This window comes from Trichosurus vulpecula, chromosome 5 (genome assembly GCF_011100635.1).
Source record: "Trichosurus vulpecula isolate mTriVul1 chromosome 5, mTriVul1.pri, whole genome shotgun sequence".
Lineage (NCBI taxonomy): Eukaryota > Metazoa > Chordata > Mammalia > Diprotodontia > Phalangeridae > Trichosurus > Trichosurus vulpecula.
In genome coordinates this window covers 49031832-49055329 of record NC_050577.1, presented here as the reverse complement: position 1 = coordinate 49055329, position 23498 = coordinate 49031832, and the positions used below count along the sequence as shown (strand labels likewise).

Below are 23498 nucleotides of genomic sequence, written 5' to 3'. Positions count from 1 at the left end.
GTAATTTGTGGTAACTCAGGAGACATATTACTGTGGGTTAGCCTCTGATACCTTTTTCCCCCCCACAAGCAAGCTGGTTTTAAATTATTGCTTATTTTGAGCCCAACAGTGTGCCCCACTGTCTACAGACTTTAAGCTAAAATGATCATTGCGTACTCATCAAAAGCTTATAATCTACAGACAAGACTCAGCAAAACCTAGGGAAGCATGGACATGAAAGAAATGTTTACATTTTCTTTTTGAATAGCCTTTTAAAATCAGAGGGCGAGAAGGGCCTCATTTCTGTTGTTCAGCCTTTGGAAGTAGGAGAATGGGGAGGGGTGACAGGACACACCTCTAGCCTCTTGGAAGCTTTGATTACCTTCCAAAGTATTTTTTTTTTTACCATTTTCCACATTACTGTTTGTAAACTATCTAGGCTTTTGTTTTGGATTTTATCCTGCAGGTACCAAGGCCCCACAGCTGACCTAAATCCAGGGTCCCTCGCTTGTTCTCAGCTTCAGAATTATGATCCCGACCGCGCACTGACAGATTATATCAGTCGGTTAGAAGCTCTGCAGAGGAGACTTGGAAATGTACAGTCAGGTATACTCAGTGGACAGCAAAGTGTCTGTGTAATTTGCAGACACTTTTGACCCAAACCTAAGAAAGCCTAAATCATAAGTTCAGCTCCAGAAGAGACGTCAGAGGGCACCTTAGAGTGGAGGAAATGGAGGCCCAGTGTCTTTGGGTGACCTGGCTAGGGGCCACAGAGCTAATGACAGAGGTAGGAGATGAACCCAGAGCTTTTGGATTCCAAGGCTACTGCCCCAGCTACTACTGCATGTTGCTTTAATTTCTAGAAGAACTAGATTGCCAATCCATAAAGGACAAAAAAAAGATTGAAAATAAGTTACTTCTACAGAACATATTCTATAATATGTGCATTTTAGTTATAAAATATTAAGAGGCACACCCTAGAATTTGAACACATGTGTACATCCAGCTTAGGGTAGGGCAGTGGTCCCCAAGGTGGAGGCTATGGCATGACCCCATCCAAACAGAGTGGGAAGATATGTCACATCCTCCCCCGCCATGAGAGCCAGTAATGGGGCTTCTTTCCAACACAACTACATCTACTTTATATATCCCCTTCAGAGCTGAGCATCAACCCCTCAGGGCAGTAGTGACCTGCGTGCCACCCAAGCACCTACAGCTGCAGCTGTATATATCCCATTAAAAAATATACTCTCCCCATAGCGTGGTCCGCCTTGACCTCCAGGTTACCTTGTGATTTTGGCAGGGCCTTCCTGGGGGCTGAGTTTGCTGCTTCAGGGCGTTGACCTGTGAGAACCTGGCCCTCCCCCGCCCATGTCTTTTTATTCTTGATGAGGCAGACATGGAGAAATTACACTCTGCATCACAGAGCTCTTCATATTATATCCCAAACCCCACCCTCTGCCCCCCCAAAAAAAACCCACCTCTCATCTTTTCTGTTCTTATATTTAAAGGGCCACCACTACCCTTCCAGTGGGCCAGGGTCACAAGCTCCACGTCACTCCATTGCCACCCAGTTGCCAAATATTGTCAAGTCTTGTTCCCCAACTGCTCTCCCGTCTGCCCCCGTCTCTGGAGGCTCCCTTCCTCATGTCCCTACTCTCTAATCCATCCTACTTTCAGCTGCCAAAAGGATTTTCCTAAAGCACAAGTCTGATCATGTCATCTTTTCTTATTCCTTATTAGTGTCTATTTTATGTACCCTTCATAATGTGCCTCATTTCTAGCATCTTAATATCATGTGGAGGTAGGACCTTGTGGCTTCACTGACATGATGAGGCCTCTGTTTCTCGAGCCACATTGAGAGATGAGATAACTAGATAGTGGTGCCTGTGTGTGTCCGGGGCAGGACATGAAGCCAGGACCTCCTAACTCTGAGGCAGCTATCTGCTAGAGCATGCTGACTCTCACTACAGGTATATAACTTATAAATTAGTAAATGCACATGGGCACAGGTGTGGCAAACAACAGATCTGAGGGCAGGAAGACCTGGGCTCCTCCTGGTGTGGGATCCTGGGCCAGCCACTGACCCTCTTCTCATGAAGATAGCCCCAGCCTCACATCAGATGAGATAAAGTACATACAGGACAGAGCAGATCTCAAAGTGCTCTTTAAACGTAGGAAGGACCAGAACAGCTGTGGTCCATCTTCTTCATGTCCTTGGGCTCTTGCAGGAGCTTCTTCCCTTAATCTCTTATTCCTTTTAGTCTTTCTTCCTGGCTCTGCTTTTCTTCCTGTTCCATCCTTGTAAGCTTGCCCTCTCTTTCATCTGATGTCAATCTGAAAACATTTATAAAGCACGTCACTGTACTGGCCTGGGAAGAGACAAAAGGACAGTCCCCACCCCCAACGCAGTCACAGTCTGATAGGGAATGAGGCACCAGCATCAAACACACACCCACAACAAGACACAGCACATCATAGAGGTACAAAGTGCAGAGGTCTGGCAGAATTCTGGTCATTAGCCAGAAGATACAGGAAAGGTTTCCTGAAAAGGTGGCATTTGGATTCTTCTTTAAAGGATGGATAGAAACCCAGACAGAGGGGAAGGTAGCATGTTGCAGAAATGAGGAGCAGCATGGGCAAAGGGGAAATGGTGAAGAGAGAAGAGGGTAGTTGGCCTGTTGGGGACCAGGAAAAGGGTCAGGGCCCAGTCAGTAGAGGTGGCTGTCAAAGTGGTGGAGCCTCTGAGCACATAAAACACAATACATGAGATTACCAAGGAAACCCATTCTGCTCAGGGGGTAAGAATCCCTAGCGTGGAAGGAGAAGAGGAGCCAGGTCAGGAAAAGAATGAGGAGCATGCAGAAGCAGGAGGGGTGGCAGAGTGGGCGTCCCTGAAGCTGAGGAAGGAGAGTGTCAGAAGGCACTATCAGAGCCAGCTCCTTTCAGCTCATTGCTGCCTCAACCTTACCAACCTGAGAAGTGGGGGATTTACAAGGTAAAATAAATTTTACCTACCCTTAAGTTTGGAAGATACTCTTCCTGGGTATATCCACTCTCTCACTATTTTCTGGGTCTGTATCATCAGTTTTTACCTTTGTTCAAAGTTCCTAGAAGGCAGAAATCCTACCTCTGACAATTCTTTGTTCTTTTTTAAGCATATGTGCTAGCAACATTGATATTTCAAGGTCTGATTTTTGTCAGCATGTAAAACTTCTATGGGAACCCCACTCCACTAAAGCAGATCTCCATCCGTGTGACTTGGTAGATAAATCCAGAGATTAGGTTCTTTGTTAAAGGCTATTTGAACCCAGGACCCCAAGCCCTGCATTCACTAAACCAGGCAGTTAGGTGATGCAGTGGATAGAGCACTGGACTTGGAGTCAGGAAATCCTGAGTTTGAATCTACCCCGTGGCTTACTAGCCATGTGACCCTGGACAAGTTACTGAACCTCTCAGCACCATGAGGATAATAGCACTTGCCTCCCAGGGTGGTGGTATGGACCAGGTGATATATCTGTTAAAGCTTTTGCAATCTTGAAACCTTAGCCAAGTACTAGCATTTCAGGGGATGGGACCTTAAATTAATGTTAAGCACCACCAGCCGTTGGTCCTCTGGAGGCTGACCCTCCCAGTGGCCGTGGGAGGTAGCTGGGGCAGTGAAGCACAAGCTCTTTGTATCCCAGACACTTTGAGGCTGCTGAACTTCAGCTTCCCCTTTTCCAATCAGCTTTTTTCTTTTCTCCTTTCTCAGGGTCTACGTCATACACTCAGTTCCATGCTGGCATGAGAAGATAATCCCTTGAAGAGCATCATCAGTTGTAGTGACTTTAAATAACTGCCTTTTGTAAATTGATGCATCTTTTGTGCTTTTGTATTGTGTATATTTAATGGGACCAACATGAACACAGCTCTATGATTGTATACAGTTCCCTTGCCAACACATCTTAAGCAAACTGGAATTTATGTATATAAGCATTGTGTGTTCATGCACAGCAATCACTAAATTACATGTATATTTGTGGAATGCTAATTTAAATAATTAACTTATGGAAGAACTGTGTATTTATCAAAAGGGATAAAGAGATGAAACTTTTGCATTTATTACTGATGAATGGGTAGCTTTAAGTGTCCTGTACTTTTATTGCAAGACTACTGAAGTTACATGATTCTGTCCTAATATATTTGCTACTGGCAGTGCAGACAGAAAATCGCACTCGTAGAGACCTATTTTTGTAATGGTAGACGTTTTGAATTTTATGGGGGTATTTTGTCAAAGTACTGAAATAAAACCAACTTCATTTTAATCACTGGTGTATTTTTTAAGCTGTTTATTAAGAAAAGACAGTAACTTCTACTCTCATCCAGCCACCTCATTATTTAGTGAATTCAAGTAGTTTGTGTAGGATTTGATAGGCTGGAAAGAGCCTTAGCTAACCTTACTGAATGAACTAGGTGGTGCCAAGACCTAAGCCGTGCTGAGAGCCTACAAGGCTCTGTAAAAGTCAATCAGCCCGAAAAAACAAGAGCAAACTAATACAGCTTTTTTCATGATGACTGTTTTATACGTGATTTATACGTTTGTACATTAAACACAAATGCACTTGTCCAATCCCAAATATTTACTAAGATGATCTGATTAAAATCTATTAGACAATTCTCTTCTTCCCACCCAATATAAATAAAATACTTTGTGAATAAACTCATTGTTTTATCCAAAATTATTTTAATGTGAAAAATTAACAGAACTTTAATTACATTTAATGAGTTCAACATAAGTCTTGAAAATTATTTTAACTAAGAACATTACTGGAACATACATGATATTTCAAAGAGGGAACATTTCAGCCTTACCTAGTAAGAACAACAAATTGTGCATTCAAATACACAGTATCAGTACAGTCACATAGGCACACGCACGCGCGCGCACACACACACACACAGCTCTATACTAGTATAAAGTTTCAAGTTAGAATATATACATGAATCTATGTCAATTCCAACTTTACAGTTTGATATTTAGTTCCCTCTCCCCCTCAGTCAAAACAGATGTCTACATTTATTGGATCCAGGTGATTTGAATAAATTAAGAATAACAATCAGGCTTAATCCCAGGAGACAGACTGCCGTCTATCTCTAACTGCTATAACTGGGGGGTGAGGAGTGACAGGCGCTCCTGTCTGATCTAGATAAAGGAGGAAGGAACTAGTCCTTTTCAAAATAGTAACAAACAAATCTTTGGTGCTATACAAACTTCTGGCACCCTTTGCTCTCCCAGAAATCGAAAGAGATGTTTTTGTACAAGAGTGGGGGCTTCCCAAAATTCTGTGAAGCAGATGAGCAAATGTAGGCTCCTGAGGTGTTGCAGCTGCTTCTGAGACTGTCAACCTAAAATGGAAGAGGCTGGGGAGTCCTATCACTATCCAAACCATGAATAATTAGTAAGCATAAAAATTAATTTGTAAAAATACTTAGGTATAATGAGAGTAAAGATTTTTAGTTTCCTTTTTTATAGTATTTATATGTTCAGATAGCCTTTTAAAAAAAGACAAAAAGCTTACCAAACCTTAGTTGGAATTCTGTCTGATTTTCTAGTGACATAATTTATAGGAAATTGGTTGTTTTGGAGGAACCCTATTCCCACATGTAACTTGAATCTGACTACGGCATGAAGACATTTAACACAACTACTCTAAACATAACTACTCTAATTTAAATGCAGCATTTAATTTTTCAGAATTCATCATTGGTCATTCAAGTGAGTTAAGACTAAAACTATCCCTAAAATTTTATTGGATTTCACATTCATTGTTAACAGTACAGGGCAGGCTCTCTCCTTCCCAGTTGAAATATATACATCCTTTTCTCACAAGTTATATTAGGAAAGCTGCCCTTTAAAATAATCCTGTTTAGAGGGACAGATCTTTCTCAGCCTAATTTTAGAATATTTCAATGAACTTGACTCCAGTAATGTACGCATGGCAAATAAACTACGAAGAATGGCATTATGATCATGTAAACAAAAACAATTTTAGCGTAAGGATTCATAAGTTAGTTTTCTTTTTAAATTGCACACCCAAAAAACCCAGTGCAAATACTATAAAGCTCACAATATACAAAGCATGGTTTTCCTATCTTGTTTATTTCTTCATGTCGTTCTTCGTTTGTATCTGATTATTGGGTTATCTGGGGTGTGAATCATGGTTGTATAATTCACAGTAGGAAAATATCCATCAACAAGATCGAATTCATATAAACGAAGCAGAGTGGACCAAATTGTCTTAATTTGAACGTATGCAAAGTTTTCACCAATGCAACGATGCCGACCTGTAAGAGGAAAGCAACAAGATGAGGATTTGAATACATATTAAAATACTTTAGGGAAAAATGTTGCTACTTATTAAAAATACCATCCTAGTTGTTTTTTATTAGTTTGTCAAAGTTAATTCAATCAAACAAAACAGTCACTGACCTCAAAGAGTTTATATTCTACTGAAAAAATACAGGCACATACACAAGCCAACACAAGGCATACTGAGGAATAAGACAACAATAATAAATGGGAATTGAGGGTTAGAAAATCGAAGAGAACCTCTCTGCCATTTGCTGGATCACCCTGAGCAGGTCATGTACCCTTGGACTCAGACAACCACTTTCATGATGTGGGCTACAAGTGACAGGTATGAGAAACTTCATGGAGGTGACACTTGACAGAGATTACTTAGGTTATGATGCTCGGTGTTTAGGAGAGTAGCAATGGAAATACACTGAAACAGACATTAAAGAGTAACTCACAAAAATATTGTGAAGTAGGGAAGTATCATTCTGCCCACTGTACAGAGAAGGAAGCAGAGGCTCTGAGAAGTAGGCCTGCCCCAAGGATCAGCATATCTTCTGTTAGTGCCAGAAGATGGAGTGAGCACAAGAGGAATAAGTTCAAATGAAGGTTCAGTCTGTTAGCCACGGGATGAACTTTTCAGAGAATCCACTGGAAAATGTGGGCAGAATTGAAGTTGGGACATGGAGACATGGAGGATCAAGGATAGAGACTGGAGAATGGGGTGGTTTGCTCTCAAGACAACCAGCTACTAAGTATCGAAGAGTCTGGGCTATTAACAAGTGGTGGGACTTTACTCGTCCCAGCAGAGAGGAGTGTGAGAAGAAGGAGCACCACTGAAATTGGAAAACAGTTATGATAATCAGAGGCTGGGCAGGTTGCCTGGGAACAAAGGGAGAGGGCCTAGGATGGAGCCTTGAGAGACAATCTGCCCAGGATTAGGGAGCAGATGAAGGATAACATGCAAAGAACAGTCAAGAGAAAGGAGTCAGGAGAGAAGTGTCCCAACAGTCAAAGGAGGGCAACGTGGCTGACAGCATCAAAAGCTAGTGGAGGTCAAGGAAGGATGACAAAGAAAAGTCCCATCAGATTTTACAGTTAAGAAATGCCTGGTAACTTCTCAATGCTTACTCAGGGACGGCACCCTGGGCCTAGGAGCCCAACTGCAATGCCTGAAGTGACTGGACAGTGCAAGAATGAATGAAGTGAGGCCGACTGGCAGAAAGAGGGGAAAGAGACCAGTGACGTCCTGGGGAGAGAGCCACTTTTTCTCTAAAAGAGATCTGGATGTGTTTGTAAGCACTGGAGCAGCCAGGGAGAGCCTGGGTATGAGAGAGCTTGGGGGGAGGGGTGTGGGGGAGGAATGGCCAGTGGGACAGAAGAGGGGCCACTTTTTCATAAGAGGTTGATACAGCTGTTTGGTAGAGCCAACCTACTTAACAATTTCTAGGGTCCTACTCCTCTTGCTCCACTGAAATGTCTTTTTCTGAAGTTTACTATAGAAAATTAATTGATCTTAAGAGTCAATTTTTGCCTGAGACAAAGTATGAATATAAAAGCAGAACTGGGTTATCTAAGTCTCTCATGCTGGACTTGGGAGGCAGGAAGACCTGAGACCACATCTGGTCTCAGATATTTGCTATCTGTGTGACCCTGGACAAGTCACTTAATCTGTGTTTGCCTCAGCACCCCCATCTGCAATATAAGGAACATAACAGCACCTACCTCCTCCTACGGCTGTCGTGAAGACCAGATGAGATAACATAGCACCTTAAAGTGCCACATAAATGCTATTACTAGTAGTATCCTTACAATATGAAACTTGCTTTAAAAAGGGATGCTTAACATTTGCAAACTATGAAAATAAAAACAAAGTTTTTGGGGAATTCCAGTGGATTCATTTTAAGCAGCTACAAGAGCTTTCAAGAATCCCTGAAATCTTACCTAGTTTACATTAACTAATAAATATTGTGTTTACTGTGCTTTTATAAAGTTGTATAGCAACTTTAAAAAGTTTTATGAGGGGAAAAAATGTTTGAACGTGTGCTCAATATGGTAAGGATGATGAACTGTAAAAGACTTAGCTGTCCTGATCAAGACAATTCCAGAGGGCCCATGATGAAAAATGCTGTCCACTTCTGGAGAGACAACCGAATAACTGAGTACGGACTGAAGCAGACCTTTTTCACTCTATCGTTTTGTTTGTGTTTTCTTTTGCAATGTGGCCAATATGGAAATGTTTGGCATGTCCTCACATATATAATCACTATCAAATTGCTTTCCTTCTTATCAAATAAGTGGGAATTGATGGGAGGAACAAAATTTGGAAATCAAAAAATTTTTTTAAATTATTGTTAAAAAAAATTTTACATGTAATTGGGAAATATTTAACAGAATAAAAATAATTTTTTTTAAAAACTGTTTGCTCATGAAAAACTTTATGCAGAAATTCAAGCAAGATCAGAAAACCTGCTTCCCAATAGCCTAGCAACAATGAATTGGTAATGTTCCATTAACTGAAAATTTGGATTGAGTATAGAGATTCTGTTTAAATAGAAATACTAATTACATCAGGTTAAAATGTGAATGACATACAAAATTCCTGGCCAAAGAAGAGCAATTCTAGAAGAAAATTCTGATCAATGATGAAACAGAACTAACAGGTACAGTGGGACAGACCGTCCAAGACAACTCACAATTTCTAACTCAAAGTATGACTTCAGGACAGAATTTGGCACACACCCTCCAAACCTAAGCCTTACCAAAGCATATCTGGAAACTTTCAGAGATCCTGAGCAACAGCTCTAAACAATACAGCTGAAAGTGGATGAGAGGGCTTCTAAAAGTCAAATTCTGACAATCTCAGTGAAATAAAAACAGCATAGAGTCATTTAAAGGAGTTAATATGGCTGAATTCCAATTTTTAAAGTATATGCAAAAAAGATGGAAAGGGTAACACAGAATCAAGAACCAATATACTTGGAAAAACAAAAGATGTAGAACAGGGTTTCTTAACTTACCCTTCAGCAGTTTGGACCCTATATGGGGTCAGACCCCCTGATAAAATATCAAGGGAAATGATGAAAAGGCGGCGAGGAGAGGTGGGAACAGCACTTCTTGAGCTCAGACTATCTCAGAAACCAGCAGCCAATGTACCCATCTGGTACTGGTTAAAGACTAGAGTAATGGAACAACCAAGGCAAGAGAGATTCACAAACATGAGGGCTCAATGATCCAGTGTTTGATTAAGTGGAAAACCTCAATTACCTAGGAAAAAGTTCCTTATGAGAAAAAATCACAGAGAAAACTGGAAAGCAGTCAGGCAGAAATTAGGCTTAGACCAACACCTTACACCATATCTCACAATATATTCTAAATGGATCCATAAACCTTAATATTAAAGGTCATACTGCAGAAAAATTAGAAGAAAAACAGATCATGCATCTCTCAGGCATGGGTAAGAGATGTATGCTTAACCAGAGAGAGGCAGTGAAAAGAAAAGAAAGCATAGCTTTGATTACTTAAAACTAAAAAGCTTCTGCACAGACAACATTAATGTATCTAAGTTAAGAGACAAAGTAGTTGAATGGGAAAAAGGTCTTTGTATCAAATTGCTCTAAGAAGGGTTTGGTATCCAAGATACATGAACAATTAATAAACATAGACAAGACTAAATTGTCAAAGGACATGAATAAACACTTCTTAAAAAGAATCACAAAGTATTCACAACCACATGTAAAAGGTTTCACTCCACAACGAATTGGAAAAAAATGACAACAGTTAATGTTGGAGGGGTCATGGAACGATAGTCACAGGCCAATAGGTTGCTGGTGGAGCTGTGAAGTGGCGCAACCATTTTGGAAAGCAACTGAAATTATACAAATTAAGTGACTAAGTTGTCCATTTCCTTTGAATCGGAGCCTCCATTCCTGAGCTTATCATACCCCAAAGAAGCCATCAGTAAAAGTCCCCATATACTCCAAAATATTTATAGCAGAACTTTTTGTGATAACTAAGAACTGAAAACAAAGTATATGCCCATCAACTGAGGACTGGCTAAACAAACTGGGGTGCACAAAAGTAATGGAATGATACCGCACTGTCAGAAACAACGGATGTGATGAAGGCAGAGAAGGAAAGATCTCTATGAACTCATGCCAAATGAAATCAGCAGAGCCAAGAAAACAATCTACACGACATCTACAACAATGTGAACGGAAAGAATGGCATCAAAAGTAAATACCACAAAATTATAAATATCAAGCACTTGGATGAAGAGGTGGAATAACACCTCCAAACCACCTGTTTGTGAAGAGGTCCATTTACGAAACAGTTGACAAAATAAAAATACAGTAGCACACGTAAAAATAGATAAACCCAGACTTACCAGCTCCAAATGGCACGTATGCAAACTTCTCACCCGAGGCAGGATTATCCTGTAAGTATCGGTCAGGATTAAAGTCCAACCGTTCTATCCAAGAGTCTTTAAGTCTCTGATTAACAGTAGGAGACACACAAACCTGATGACCTGGAGGAATTGTATAGCCTGCTACAATCTACAAGTTAAGGGAACACAATACATTATTCTTTAGGCTACTCAAATATATTCCAAGTTAACTGAATTTAATTGAAATCAGCCCCATAAAATAAGTGAGCACCAATATGTAATTGTACATCATAAAAAAAAATCTTGCTAAGTGGCAGGCTGTTAAAACAAATAACGTTTCATCATAAACTTACACGATTATATGGTAGATTTTCTCTGAATGGCAAATTACCGCTAAGAGAGTACTGTTAGGTATCATTTTCATCTTGGTCTTGTGTTCTCAAGAAGAGGTGTGCCCTCCCTGCCAAACAAACATAGGCCGAGGGGAGCTCAGCACAGTGAATGAATTTAGCTCCTGAGGACCTCGGTTCCAATCTCACCTCCCCAGCGCTTCCTTCAGGTGTCAGCTAGAGCCCTATCCTCTGCAGGAAGGCCTCTCCTCCAGGCCTCCTTAAGCTCAGCACCTTCCGTCTGCTGAGGGCTATTCCTTGTGTACAGTATTTGCATGCATGTGGGCTCCCCACTTAGGATAGTAGTTGTCTTTCACCTTTCTTTGCATCCTCAGCGCTCGGCACACTGCCTGGCACACAGCAGGCACTAATCAATGCTTGTTAACTGAAGCTGACTCTCCCTGTGTGACCTGGACAAGCTCCTTCACCTTCCTGGGCCTCAGTCTGGTCTTCTGTAAATGAGTGAGGCTGGACTCAAGGACCCTGAGTTCCCTGCCAACCCTACATAAAGAATCCTAGCCAAGAGTGTGTTTGAAAGAGCTTAGATTCACCAGAAACACTCACCTGGGGGGTTTTGGCCATTCTCATCATAGTCATTATAGGAGGTCTAAGTCTAAGTGTTTCTTTCAAACAGCGATCTAATACATGTAGATCTTTGAGCTAAAGAGAGAAAAATTTGTGAGCTGCTTTATTAAGGACAATCAATACAAGTAAAATTTCACAAAGAAAATAGTCCATTTTATAGTCTGCATTATTCTCAGTGGCATCTCAATGGTCAAGACATGGAAGCACCCACTACTGCCAAGAGGAAGAAGAGAAAATAAGCAGGCAGCTCTACAAGGACAATACTAGTCAGGCCACTACAAGAAAAGTCTCAAATCTAACACCTGACCCACACACCTCCAAAACTGCCCTTTGGGACCCTCCTTAGGACTTTTATTTGAACCCAAAAGTCAAGCAAACCTGATCATAATTTAAAGGAGGCAAATCTTCTCCACAGACATTTTGCTGTTCTAAGAAACATTTTTCCTGGAGTGCTTTGTCTCTGGCCAAAAAGAAGCCCATCCAGGCACTGGTGGTTGAGGACGTGTGCTGCCCCGCCAACAGAAGTCCAATCAGCAACCCTGCAATCTCATCATCCGTCAAAGGCCGCCCATCCCTAAGGAAGCCAACCAGACAAACAACTTTAGCACTTAAGCAGTCACACAGACACCTCAAAATGTCAATGAAATGTAAAAAATCAATGGAGTTCCCAAGAACCATATTTTTTTTCATATCATAAGTTCACATTTTCTTGGAGAAAATAGTAGAAAGAAAGGTTAAGGACAAAGGAACTTATTTTAACCAGTGGAAATCCATTGGCAAAAAAAAAAAAAAACTTCTCCGTTCTTCAACTATTCAGTTCCTTATTTTTCACAATGATCTACAGATATTCTTTATAACATAATTCAATTTAAATTCCCACAAATCAGTGCTAAAAACAAATTTTTGCCTTTCAGAGGACAAAAAGATAAACCATTAAAGCAGAATCATTAAGTAACTTAGTCAAAATACAGAAGTTACTATCTCTAAACAGTTTTTACTTACTTGTAAGTAGACTCCAGTAAAGTCTGGAGAATATCATCAACTTTTTCTTGTGATTTCCTACGTTTCTCTATTGCCTTATAGAAAATGTTTTTGATTGCTCGATGTGCTTGGTCTCGGCGCCTGTAATGCAAAAATGTAGAAATAATTACAAATTATTAGTTTCAGGGCTTTTCATTTCATAGGTAGTAATTAAATTCCAGCTGAGGGGGATATTTTAAAATGAACGTAAATGCCCCTCACCTATTAGACACACTGGCATGCATTTATTTATGTATCTATGTATTTATTAATCAGTCACTCCCTTGAAGGCTCTTCCATTGTGAATGAAGGCATAATGTTGTGGGGGTTTTTTTAACAAAATTTTAGAATTCAACTGAAACACAAATTGCCGAAGAGGCAGTGTGATTCCAGTTCTATAAGATTTGCTTCTGCTTTCCCATGTATCCTCATTTCCTTGTCACTTCAGTCTCTCCTCTTCTCCACTCCTTTCCGCCCTTTGGAATTGTTTGCTTCCGTCTCCCTCAAAGGAACTGAGAAGACAAAGCCCATTCTACTTTCTCCCCACCTCAGCACCCACTTGAAACCCTGAACAATTAATCAACATCATGTGTCTTCTCTATGCAAGGCACTGCATTAGATGGTAAGTCTGGGTGACAGAAAGATATCAAACTCAGTACAGTGTCTGCCCTCAAAGAACTGACAAAACATAGTTTGTGGCGTAAGGTGTAACATATCTAATTGCTCTCATGGTAAAAGTTAAAGAGATGAAGAAATGTCAAAGTGTATCATTGCTGAACAAATGGGACAAACAAGTTCATACACTACATGTGTATTCTAGCTGCAGCAGCATAAGGAGGTGGTGGAATTTGAGCTGGATTTTTTTCAAAAAGTTAGGATAGTTAGGCATCGGGGAAAGCTACTCAAACAGGGATAACTGGAATCAAAAGCAGTCGGATTGTTCAAGACACTGATCCAAGTGGAGAAGGAGGTTCATGCAGGGCAATGAGAATGACGCTAAAAGTGTGTCAGGACCAGATAAGAGATGGTTTTGAATGAGAGAATAAAGGAGACCTTATCCTGGTAAAAAAAAAAAATGGAGAGCATCACTGAAGATTCTGATGCTCTGTCAAGCGACAGTCAAATGCCCGCTCTGCCACCAGTACCCACGTGGCCTTGGTAATTCACTCAACTACTCAGCTTCCTCACCTGTAAAATTAAGAGTCTGAACTAAAAGGACCATTAAGATCCCTTCCAATTCTAAATCAATGATCTTATAATACAATCCAAAAAGTGAATCTGGAAGTAACTACAGGCTGGGGAAGCCATTAATTAGAATTAATTCATCAAATCTGGGCATAAGGCGATAAGAGCAGTAAGGGGAAAGTAATGGGATTGCAGAGACATTATCAAAAGGAAAAACAAATAACTAGCAATGACAGGACGTAAGGAAAAAGTCAAAGAGGACTTTACCAGTCACAGACATCCCCAGCATTTTGGGAAAATGTAGCTGTTTCTCAAGATTTTCCCTATCAATCATTAAGCATTTACTGAGCACCTATTTTAGGCAGAGGGGCTACAAAAACGAAAAGGAAACAGTCCTTGTACTGGAGCTTAGACTCTATCAGGAGATACAATGGATAGGCACAAAGATTAGAACACTGAGCCTGGACTAAGCGACCCTATCTGCCTCAGTTTCCTCATCTGTAAAATGGGGATAATAGCCCCTACACCTCACAAGGTGGCTGAGGGTCACATGAGACGATATAAACTTTAAAGTGCAATGTACACATCAGCTTTTATCTTATTATTACTTTTACATAGATATGAAAAAGACACAGAATTACCATGGAGCAGTTTTGGCAGGAAGGATAAACAGCCAGGAGACTGGGAAAAGTATCCATGGAGGGTGGCACTAGTGCCAAGTCTGGAAGGAAACAAGCGACTGGGGAGGTGGAGGTGAGGAGGGAGCCCCCTCGGGGCACAGAGACAGATAGGGAGCTGGTCCAAGGATCAGCGAGTGGCCCACCTGGCCAAGCCACCAAGGACTGACTGGAAGGAGAGCAGAGGCAGGTGGGGGCCAAGCGGTGAAGGGCAGTCTATACTTTCCAGACAATGGGAAGTCACTGGAGTTTGGGGGAGTGGGTGCGGAGTGAGAGGGGAGGGCAGGACAACTCCTCCCAATGTTGGCCAGGCCTGCAGGTGTGTGGGCAAAGATGAGGCCAGGAGACCAACTGGTGGCTCCTGAAGCAGTCCAGGAAAGAGGTGATGTGAGCCAAAACAAAGACTGGGACTCTGTGGGCAGATGATTTAAAGGGAGAAACTACAAGACTTGGAAACTGGAAAGATGTGTGGAACAGTGAAGCATCGAGGATAACGCCAAGGTTACAAACCCGGGTGACTGGAAAGGTCAAACAGACTCACCAAATAGACGGCAATTCAGAAAAGCAGTGATATAAGAACAGAAAAGTCGTTTAGGACACACTGAATCTGAAATGTCTGAGGGACACAGCCAGTTTGAACTAACAGGTGGCTGAAACTCAGGAGAGAAACCAGGGCTAGATGGACAGATGCAGGAGTTACATGCAGAGCATAATTAAACCCATAGGAGCTGATGAAGTCGTCAAGTAAAAATTTAAAAAAAAAAAAAGACCCAGACAGAGTCCTAAGTATACCCACAAGGCCCCTGTGAATGACAGCCATAATAAAAATTGCATTTATATAGCACTTTAAGGTTTGCAAGCACCTTATATATCTCATTTATCCTCCTGGAAGGTAGGTGCTATTTGAACCCCATTTCACAGATGAAGGAAATGAGGCAGATAGATAACGGAATCAGGTCACATACCAAATGTTTGAGGCCAATTTTCAACCCGGGTCTTCCTGAGTCCAGGTCCAGCACCAACCCACCTAACTAAACTCTCCTTTAAAAGAGCTCAATATTCAAAGGAGCCCTGTGGTAATTTTTTTATAGTGGAAGCAGCCCCAAATTTGTTATTTAGATCTAACTTTCACTTGTCTAGTGACTAGTTGTCACTCAAGGAAATCCCTTGTCAGTATCCCAAGCACTTTAAAACTGAAAGCAATGCTCAGCTAACGAGTGAATACAGCCAAATCTCACACTGGGAGTTCCCTCTGCCAAGAAAATCATCAGTCTCGACAAAAAGCAACAACGCAGCACCACAAAAATTCCAAGTTATGAACCAAGTTGTGTAGGAAGTACCTGAAACTGGGCAAAGGCAACCAACCGGGCAGGAGCCAGGCGGCATGGCTGAAGCCCCCATCCAGGTCTGCATAGAGCTGGGCGACTTCTTTGTTCAGCTGGCTTCTGATCTCTTTTCCATGTAAACAGTGGCTAGCCGTGAGAATGATAAGCTCAGAAAGAGCTTCAAAGAAATCTGAGGAAAAGAGACAAAGAGTCCATATCGAAGCACCTTCAGGTCCTCCCTTTCCTTCTCAGAGACTACTGAGACATCCCCTGGACCTGCCCCTTTCATTACAAGACATTCAGAAATGAAGATGACCACTGTTGGGTTTTTATAAATACGGCAGGGACCTCGCTGTGGCGTGGAGGTGACCCAGCTTCTCAAGGCTAGGTCGGCAGGGCATAACCCCTGGAGCTTCTATGGAGCTTGATGGTCCCATTAGTGGGCAAGAGCCACTGACTGAGGCTGGACCTTGCTAAGGAGATCAGGACTCATCACTGGCCACTGGGTGATGGAGAATCACTGGCGATGGACAGGAAACCAAGTAAAACAGGCAAGAGCCCTCAGTCAAGGAAAGTGGGTGCTCAAAATCACTCCTCTAAGACATCAACACCTCACTTATCTGGCAAGCACAACTATCTGAGACACAGCTGACCACCAGAAAAACATAACTTGTAAACTAAAGGCTTCTCAGCAATGCAGAGCAAGTTAACTAAGTGCTGCATGCTTTGTTCTCACAATACAAATCCTCTTGAGAGGTGGCTATTAAACTTGGCAATTTGGTCTTCCCATTCCAAAGCAAATTGGGTTCAAATGGAAATGTTTGGGCATTTTAATTGTTGGAGGACAAGAAACAGTAACAGACACATCTGACAATGCAAGAAGAAAAGGACTATAATAAAAACTTCAAATTTTTTACACAAAAGTAAAGGCAAAGAGTCATTTACTCTAAATGCAAAAGACCCAATGGTCCCCAACAGTCCTGAGGACACGGCCCTGTTATGTTGTAGTTGGGTAAAAATGCTATAACCCAGCATCATCTGGTAATGTTAAATATGTTCACTTCATTGGAATCACAAGTAATCCATTTTTAAAAATATTTCCATCATCATACGTAAACTAATTTTTCTAGCTAATGAATAAAGATGGAAAATTCACTTATGTGAATTATATTTTCCTCAATGATGCATTTACTGTATATAATTACTCTCTGAAGCTGAATTCGAATGTTTGAAGTTTAAAACTTGATCCTTATATGAAAACTAAAATTAGTTTCCTATTCTGAGAAAACCTCTTTTTATGACTTCTACATTCATCTCTATCCCAAATTTTTTCAAGTTTTAAATCATAAATTTTACATTTATCCTCATGTATCTGAGCTAACAAACTGTGAACATATTCCTTTCATTTTAAGTTGCATCAACCATATCCAAGTAATCATAAAGTTTTCTACTAAGATTTTCGAGGCTATACTGATCAGTTTCCATTCCATTCAAGTTATTTTTTAAAACACTGCAATTCATCTAACAAATTCCTATGTTAAAGAACTGGGGGGTAGACGGGAGCTAGGAGGAGGAAAGATACATCAAGAAATTAAGATGATGCCAGAACAGATACCAATTAAAACGTTCCCCTCCCCTAAAAAGCAAAATCCCTATATTAAAGTAATATTCAAACCCAAGCAGTAACATTAGAATAAATTTTTAAAATCTTGCTTACTTTTTTCTCCACTTTCTCCCCAGCTTTCAAAATATTCCCTTGTTTCTTTTTCAATTATCAAAACATGTTGTTTAAAATGGGCTATATTAAGGCCAGTTTTTAACATTTTCTTCTGTTCCAAGAATACCTTAAAAAAATGACAATTAATTAATTAATTAAGCAATTAATTTTAACTGGCATTCTAGGGTAAAACATTTAACTGATATCAATCCCCAGAAAGTAACACGTACTGGGTTTGGCACATCATAAGCAACTCCTTTTCCAAAGACTGGTGTTGTGAGCCGACTGTAAACGTCTTCTGCGTTCAGATCTTCATTCCTGCTGTTGAAGAGCAGGGCAGCAGCGTCACTGCCAAGGAGGTATGTAAACTTCTTGCCCACCATTGTAAAACTAAATACAGGTCCATACTGGGAAAGAACAAAGTATACACACCAACAATGATTAAGGAAATGGAAAGACAATTATCATTAATTTTTCCAAACTGTAATATCAGAAGGTATCTCAGAAGTCATCTAGTCCAATCATTGCTTGAAATACAAAATTCTTCTACAGCAACTCTAACACGTCAATAGCCAGCCTCCTCTTGCAGACCTCCAGTAACAGGAAGCTCACTATTTCTGAGGGTAACTCGATGCACTTTTAGAAAGGGCCAATGCTTCACAAGTTTTCCTTTATATCGTGCCATGATTTGCCTTTCTACAACTTACACCTCCTGGACTGGAGGCCTAGGAACAAATGAACTGAAAGCCTCCTCAGTACCCTTCCGCCCTGGCAACCCTGTGTGAACCTTGGAGAGCTCCTCCCTGAGCCGCCACATCATTTATTACTCAGCTGGCAGTAGGTTTTCATCATGTCACATCTCCACCCCCATTTTTCAGCTTCTTTTTTATGTGTTATCTTCCCCGTTGGACTGTGCCTTCCTCAAGGGCAGGGACTGCCTTTTGCCTTTCTCTGTACCTCCAGCTTTTCACAGAGTAGAAGCTTACCGCTAACTGGCACACAGTAGGAGCTTAATGCTTACTGACTGACTTTAAAGGCAGAGAAGTGGAGTGACCTTTCCAGGGTCACAAAGAACAGGAATTTGAGACTTGATCTTTCTGGCTGCCTGTCCAGGGCCTCATCCAGGACCCCACTGCCCTAATTCATCCATCTGGGCACTTACAAGCAGTCTGAGATTGTACCTCCCTACAGTGACGTCCAGAGGGAGGGATTTCCTACTGACCAGCATCAGGCAGGTGAGGGGAGCTCAGTAGAGTTTCAGTGGTTGGGGAGTAAAGAGGAAAGCACTGGGGAAAAGCGTGTGAAAGGCTAGACACCAAAAACGGGAAAAATAAGTTATCAACCATCCTGGGATGAGTGAATAAGGGAAAACCTAAGGAAAGCTCACTTAAATTTTAGCCTTTGATCCACAAGGGAGATTTGGCTTGACTCAAGAGGAAGACTCACCTTCTCATATGCATTTTCGAGAAACTCAATAGGACTTTTTCCAAACGCTATTGCATGTCCAAGGAAAGGAATAGGAGAGAAAATGTAGGGTGGACACTTCTGAAAGAGAAAAAAAAGACTGTAACTTATTTTTAGACCCATTTACAACAGAGTTTTTAAAAATCCAGTATAAGCAGACACTAAAATTTTTTAAAAGTAGGGGCAGCGAGGTGGCGCAGTATGTAGAGCACTGGCCCTGGAGTCAAGAGGACCTGAGTTCAAATCTTGCCTCAGACACTTGACACACTTACTAGCTATGTGACCTTGGACAAGTCACTTAACCCCAATTGCCCTGCCTTCCCCCCTCCAAAAACAATTTTAAAAAATAACACAAAGGACAGATGCAACATGAAAGTAATTTAAGAATAGCAAAGTATCGGGTATTGCAGAATAGTCATTCTGAGAAAGCGGCACAGAACGAAAGAGCACCACAGTTTCAGATGCTGGACACAGTTGAGGACACTGCAAAAATTACCACTATCAATATAGTGCAAATTTTCGGAGTCAGAAAGCACAGACAAAAAGAGGGAGGGTGCTACGTGTGTGTGTCCTTGCCTCCAGTTTCCTCTAACACTCTCAATTTCAGTTCCAGAAATGTGGATAAAGAAAGATCTAAAAAATTTTTTAAAATGAGAGGGATAGGAAGGAACAAAATAAAAGCAATACCCATCTGAAGATCAGAATCAAAAGATTAAAAGCTAAGTAAGCAACCACAACAAAAAAAGCAGGATTAATATGAATTCCCCTTTAATATGAACTCTGGCAACTGACCACCAATAACCCTTCTGATGGCACCAGTTTTGATGGGACTGTTGATGTTAAAGTTCCCCAGAAATCAAGCCTGTAATCAACGGTGAAGAAAAAGCCGGCTCCTTCCCTATTTCCATCCCGGGCACATAGACATTCTGCAGGCCCAGTGCGGTCCTGGACTCTTCCTTGGCATTTATTCCACACACACCCAATCTGCTCCAAGCCTCTGTCCCTGGTCCCCACTCCCGAGCCGCCACTGGAGGCAGGCTTCTCTCTTCTGAACTAAGCAGTGACCGGCTGTCCCCTGCGCTCTCCTCCATTCTCTCCGCCTTTCCCAAGTCACCACCTCTACCCGCTCCCCCCCCCCCAATATCCCGTCCTAGAAGTGGAGATCGCTTACAGAACCAAGCACGGATACTGCCAGGCGTCTAAAGCCCTTGCTCCTTTGTGTTCTCAGGCTCCTGCCCTGTTCAGACACTCCTTTTCTCCCCGGGACTTCTCCTCGGTCCTCTCTTCTCCCTCCCTCTCTTTCCTCCTCTCCCTCTCGCAGATGCGGTCAGGGATCCCCATGCAATCACCCCACTATTCAGGACTCTATGCTCTTCTCACCCCAGCGGGGCTCCCACGCGGTAAACACGGTACAGGTCTGGAGACTGACCGCTGACCTGGGCCGAAGCCCCCCCCTCCATCGCTCCCCTACAAGGAGAAGCTACCACAGCCAGTAACTTCTACACCGAAGTCCGTGGCATCTGTGCAAAGTCTGCTCGGTCCCTCTCGGAGGACAGTTCTCACCACCCCCCCATCCGAGGGCTGCAGGATAAAAGGACTGTCCGGCAAGAGCCCCGGACCAACGGAAAGGGCAGGACTGCTCCGAGGCAGCTCCCCTGGGGGCCCGAGATGTGAAAGAGGGTGGGGGGCCGCAAAGAGGCAAACCTAAATGGCCATAAAGCCATCTCCTTAGACGAGTCCACTTTTGGGGGCATCCACGAGAGCAGGTCCCTCCGTCCCAGCCCCCCCAGGGGTGCACCGCCGGCCCCTCCGTCCCAGCCCCCCGGGGTGCACCGCCGGTCCCTCCATCCCGGCCCCCTCCAGGGGTGCACCGCCAGCCTCTCAGTCCCAGCCCCCTGGGGTGCACCGCCGGCCCCTCCGTCCCGGCCCCCCCCAGGGGTGCACCGCCGGCCTCTCAGTCCCAGCCCCCTGGGGTGCACCGCCTGTCCATCACCCCAGCCGGGGGCCGGCCCCCCGCGTGGCCCCTGCGACCATACCCCTTCTCCGGCCGGCTGCTCCGAACGGCCCAGGCCGCGGAGCAGCAAGTAAGCCAGGCTGAGCGTGCAGACGCACGCGGCCAGCAGGGCCGACAGCCGCCCGCTGCCCGTCACCACCTCCGCGGCGCCCTCCAGCATCCCAAGCAGCGCCATTCCCGCCGCCGCCGCCGCCGCCGAGCCCGCCGTGGCCGCTCCTACAGCCCACGAGAGAGACCTGGAGGTGGGGGTTGCCATCCCCGCCGCCGCCGCCGCAGGTGCCACCGCCCAGCACAGACTGACCGACGGATGGACGGATGCACCGGAGGGAGCCGGGCTAGGGGGCGGCGGGGGCCCTGCGCCCGCCCTAGATGTCCCCGGCCCCGCCCCCCGGTCCCGGCTCGCGCTACGGCTACGTCACATGGGGAGGGGCGGGGCTCGGCCAGGGCCCCGCCCCCGAGCCGGCCCCCGGGACTCAGGGCTCCCTCCGAGCGCGTCTCCCTGCGCCGCCGGGGGCGGAGGTTAGAGAGCGCCAGAGGGCTTCGGGGACTTGGAGGGGTGCGGGAGGCACCGAGCTTACGAGCCTGCGGGTTTGAGAAATGCTCGCTCATGTTTCCAGAGGGGCGGGGGGCGATCCCCGCGAGGCCGTACCGAGGCACTACTTTTTGCGAGGAAGGGGAGGTGGTCGCGGGAGGCATCTCTCGGAGCCATCTGTCGGAGGCTTTCGTGGACTCACCCACCTGACCGGGGGCCGCGGCGCTGATTGCTCGGGCTCCGCCTGAGGTGATGTCGGCTTATGTGACGTCACGGTCACCATGTGGCGGGAGGCGTGGCCTTTGCGTGGTCGCACACGCTGCCTCGAGGGCGGTCACGGAACTTGGGAAAGCTGTTCCGAGGCCTGGCCGACGGGCGCCCCCTGCCGGTGGGCGGGGCGCAAGGAAGCGAGCGGAGCGTAGAAAGCCCCCAACAAACGCGAGTCTGAGCGGTCCGTCAGTCAGTCAGCAGGCACCGTAGAGCACTCAATAAATATGAAGAGCCCAAGGAGGGCAAAAACTCCCTGCCCGCAAGGAGGTGGCGTCAGTCTAATGGGGTGACGGCCTGTCTGCGACTGGGAACAGAATGGCGGTGCTGACCTCTCCCGACTCTCCCAGCGGGGCCGTGATTTAATGCACGCATCGTAGAGAGGAGGAAACCGAGGCGGAGAGTTTTCTATATACGTGGATGACGAATACAGCTGTTGTCCAGGCGCCTGTGACCCCTCGTGGGGTTTCCTTGGCAAAGATGCTGCGGTGGCTTGGCATTCATTGCCTTCTTACAGATGAGGAAACTGAGGCAGGCAGCGTTAGGTTAGTGTGAGGGCACATTCGAATTCAGGTCTTCCTGACTCCAGGACCTGCGCTCTGCGCGCTGTGGCGCCCCCTAGCGGCCCTCCCGTGTACAGGAGACAAAGCGCATCTTCATTCCTGTGCCTTCCCTCTGTTCCTCGTTTCCTATGGATCCTACTTTGCATGCATTGATTTGCACGTGGTCTCCCCCTTTAGATTGTAAACTCCCGGAGGGCGGGGTCTGTCCTTTGCCTCTCCAGTTTTTTGGTATTTTTGTATTTTTTCCGTATCTTAGCGTGCTGACCGGCACCCAAGCGGCTCATTAAATGGGATTGAACTGAATTGAATGAGGGGAGACCAGGAAAGGACCCCCCTCAAGGGAGCCAGCACGATGAAGAAGGAGGGGCCACGGTCAGAAGGGCTTTGAATGCCAAACACAGGACTTCAGGTTCCATCCCAGAAGCAGTGGGAAGCCCCTGGGAATGACCGATTGAGGGGGAGGGGGGGGCTGCTGAGCCCAGGTTGAATGACTCTATGGAAGACCATAGCAGGCTGTGGACGTGGTCCAGGTAAGAGGTGATGGGTACCTGTACTAGGGCGGCGCCTATAGGAGTCCAGAGAAGGGAAATAAAAGGATCCGTGTAGAGCCGGAAGACTTGACCACAGGCGGACTCCGTTGTATATGTGAGTTCCGGGGAGGAGTTGGAGAAGACACCCAAGTTGGGATCTGGGTGAAGGTGGGGGTGGTGGTACCCTCAGTAGCAATAGGGAACTTCAGAAAAGGGAAGGGACTGGGTGTGACATGGAAGAAGAACCAGCAAAGGAGATGGAGAAGAAACAGTATCACCAAAAAAAAAAAAAAAAAACACCAGGAAGGAGAGAGTATCTTGGCATCTGAGGATGTAACAGGAAGACATTTGAAGAGATTGAGTTGAGGAGGTCAGGGTGGCATGGTTGCACCTGTGCTTTAGGGGAAATACTTTGGCTGCCTAGTGGAGGATGGATTGGAATAGGGCAGGAAGCCCAGAGAAGGCTATAGCAGAGTCAGAGTAAGAAATGAAAGCCAGATTGCGGAGGGTCTAGAAACAAGAGAGAG

General features: G+C 44.2%; 2 protein-coding genes across 2 annotated transcripts in view; one reads left to right on the top strand and one right to left on the bottom strand.

Annotated features, from left to right (window-relative positions):
* The window catches only part of AKAP9 (A-kinase anchoring protein 9), a 175197-nt gene extending 170911 nt beyond the window's left edge, over positions 1-4286 (top strand). The window contains exons 49-50 of the mRNA XM_036759124.1: positions 446-585; positions 3734-4286. Coding sequence (XP_036615019.1) covers positions 446-585; positions 3734-3777 — 184 coding nt within the window. The 3' untranslated portion in view covers positions 3778-4286. The remainder of the gene's footprint in view (positions 1-445; positions 586-3733) is intronic.
* A 396-nt stretch (positions 4287-4682) lies between these two features.
* LOC118849983 (lanosterol 14-alpha demethylase) lies at positions 4683-21505 on the bottom strand. The gene is made up of 10 exons (XM_036759125.1): positions 21102-21505; positions 19048-19146; positions 17832-18008; positions 17602-17728; positions 15900-16074; positions 12680-12799; positions 12056-12251; positions 11657-11752; positions 10704-10872; positions 4683-6306 (listed from the first exon to the last, which is right to left on the bottom strand). Exons 1-10 carry the CDS (start codon positions 21333-21335, stop codon positions 6128-6130), a joined length of 1572 nt encoding a protein of 523 aa, XP_036615020.1. The 5' UTR covers positions 21336-21505; the 3' UTR covers positions 4683-6127.
* Positions 21506-23498: the final 1993 nt, after the last annotated feature.

What these genes read in the sequence shown, in the direction of transcription:
- LOC118849983 (XM_036759125.1), bottom strand. Translation starts at nt 21,335, where the DNA reads ATGGCAACCCCCACCTCCAGGTCTCTCTCGTGGGCTGTAGGAGCGGCC. An exon ending in TTGCCTTTGCCCAGTTTCAG is followed by an intron (nt 12,800 to 15,899) that starts GTACTTCCTACA and finishes TTTGCATTACAG; the next exon opens with GCGCCGAGACCAAGCACATC. An exon ending in GAATGGCCAAAACCCCCCAG is followed by an intron (nt 10,873 to 11,656) that starts GTGAGTGTTTCT and finishes CTTAACTTGTAG; the next exon opens with ATTGTAGCAGGCTATACAAT.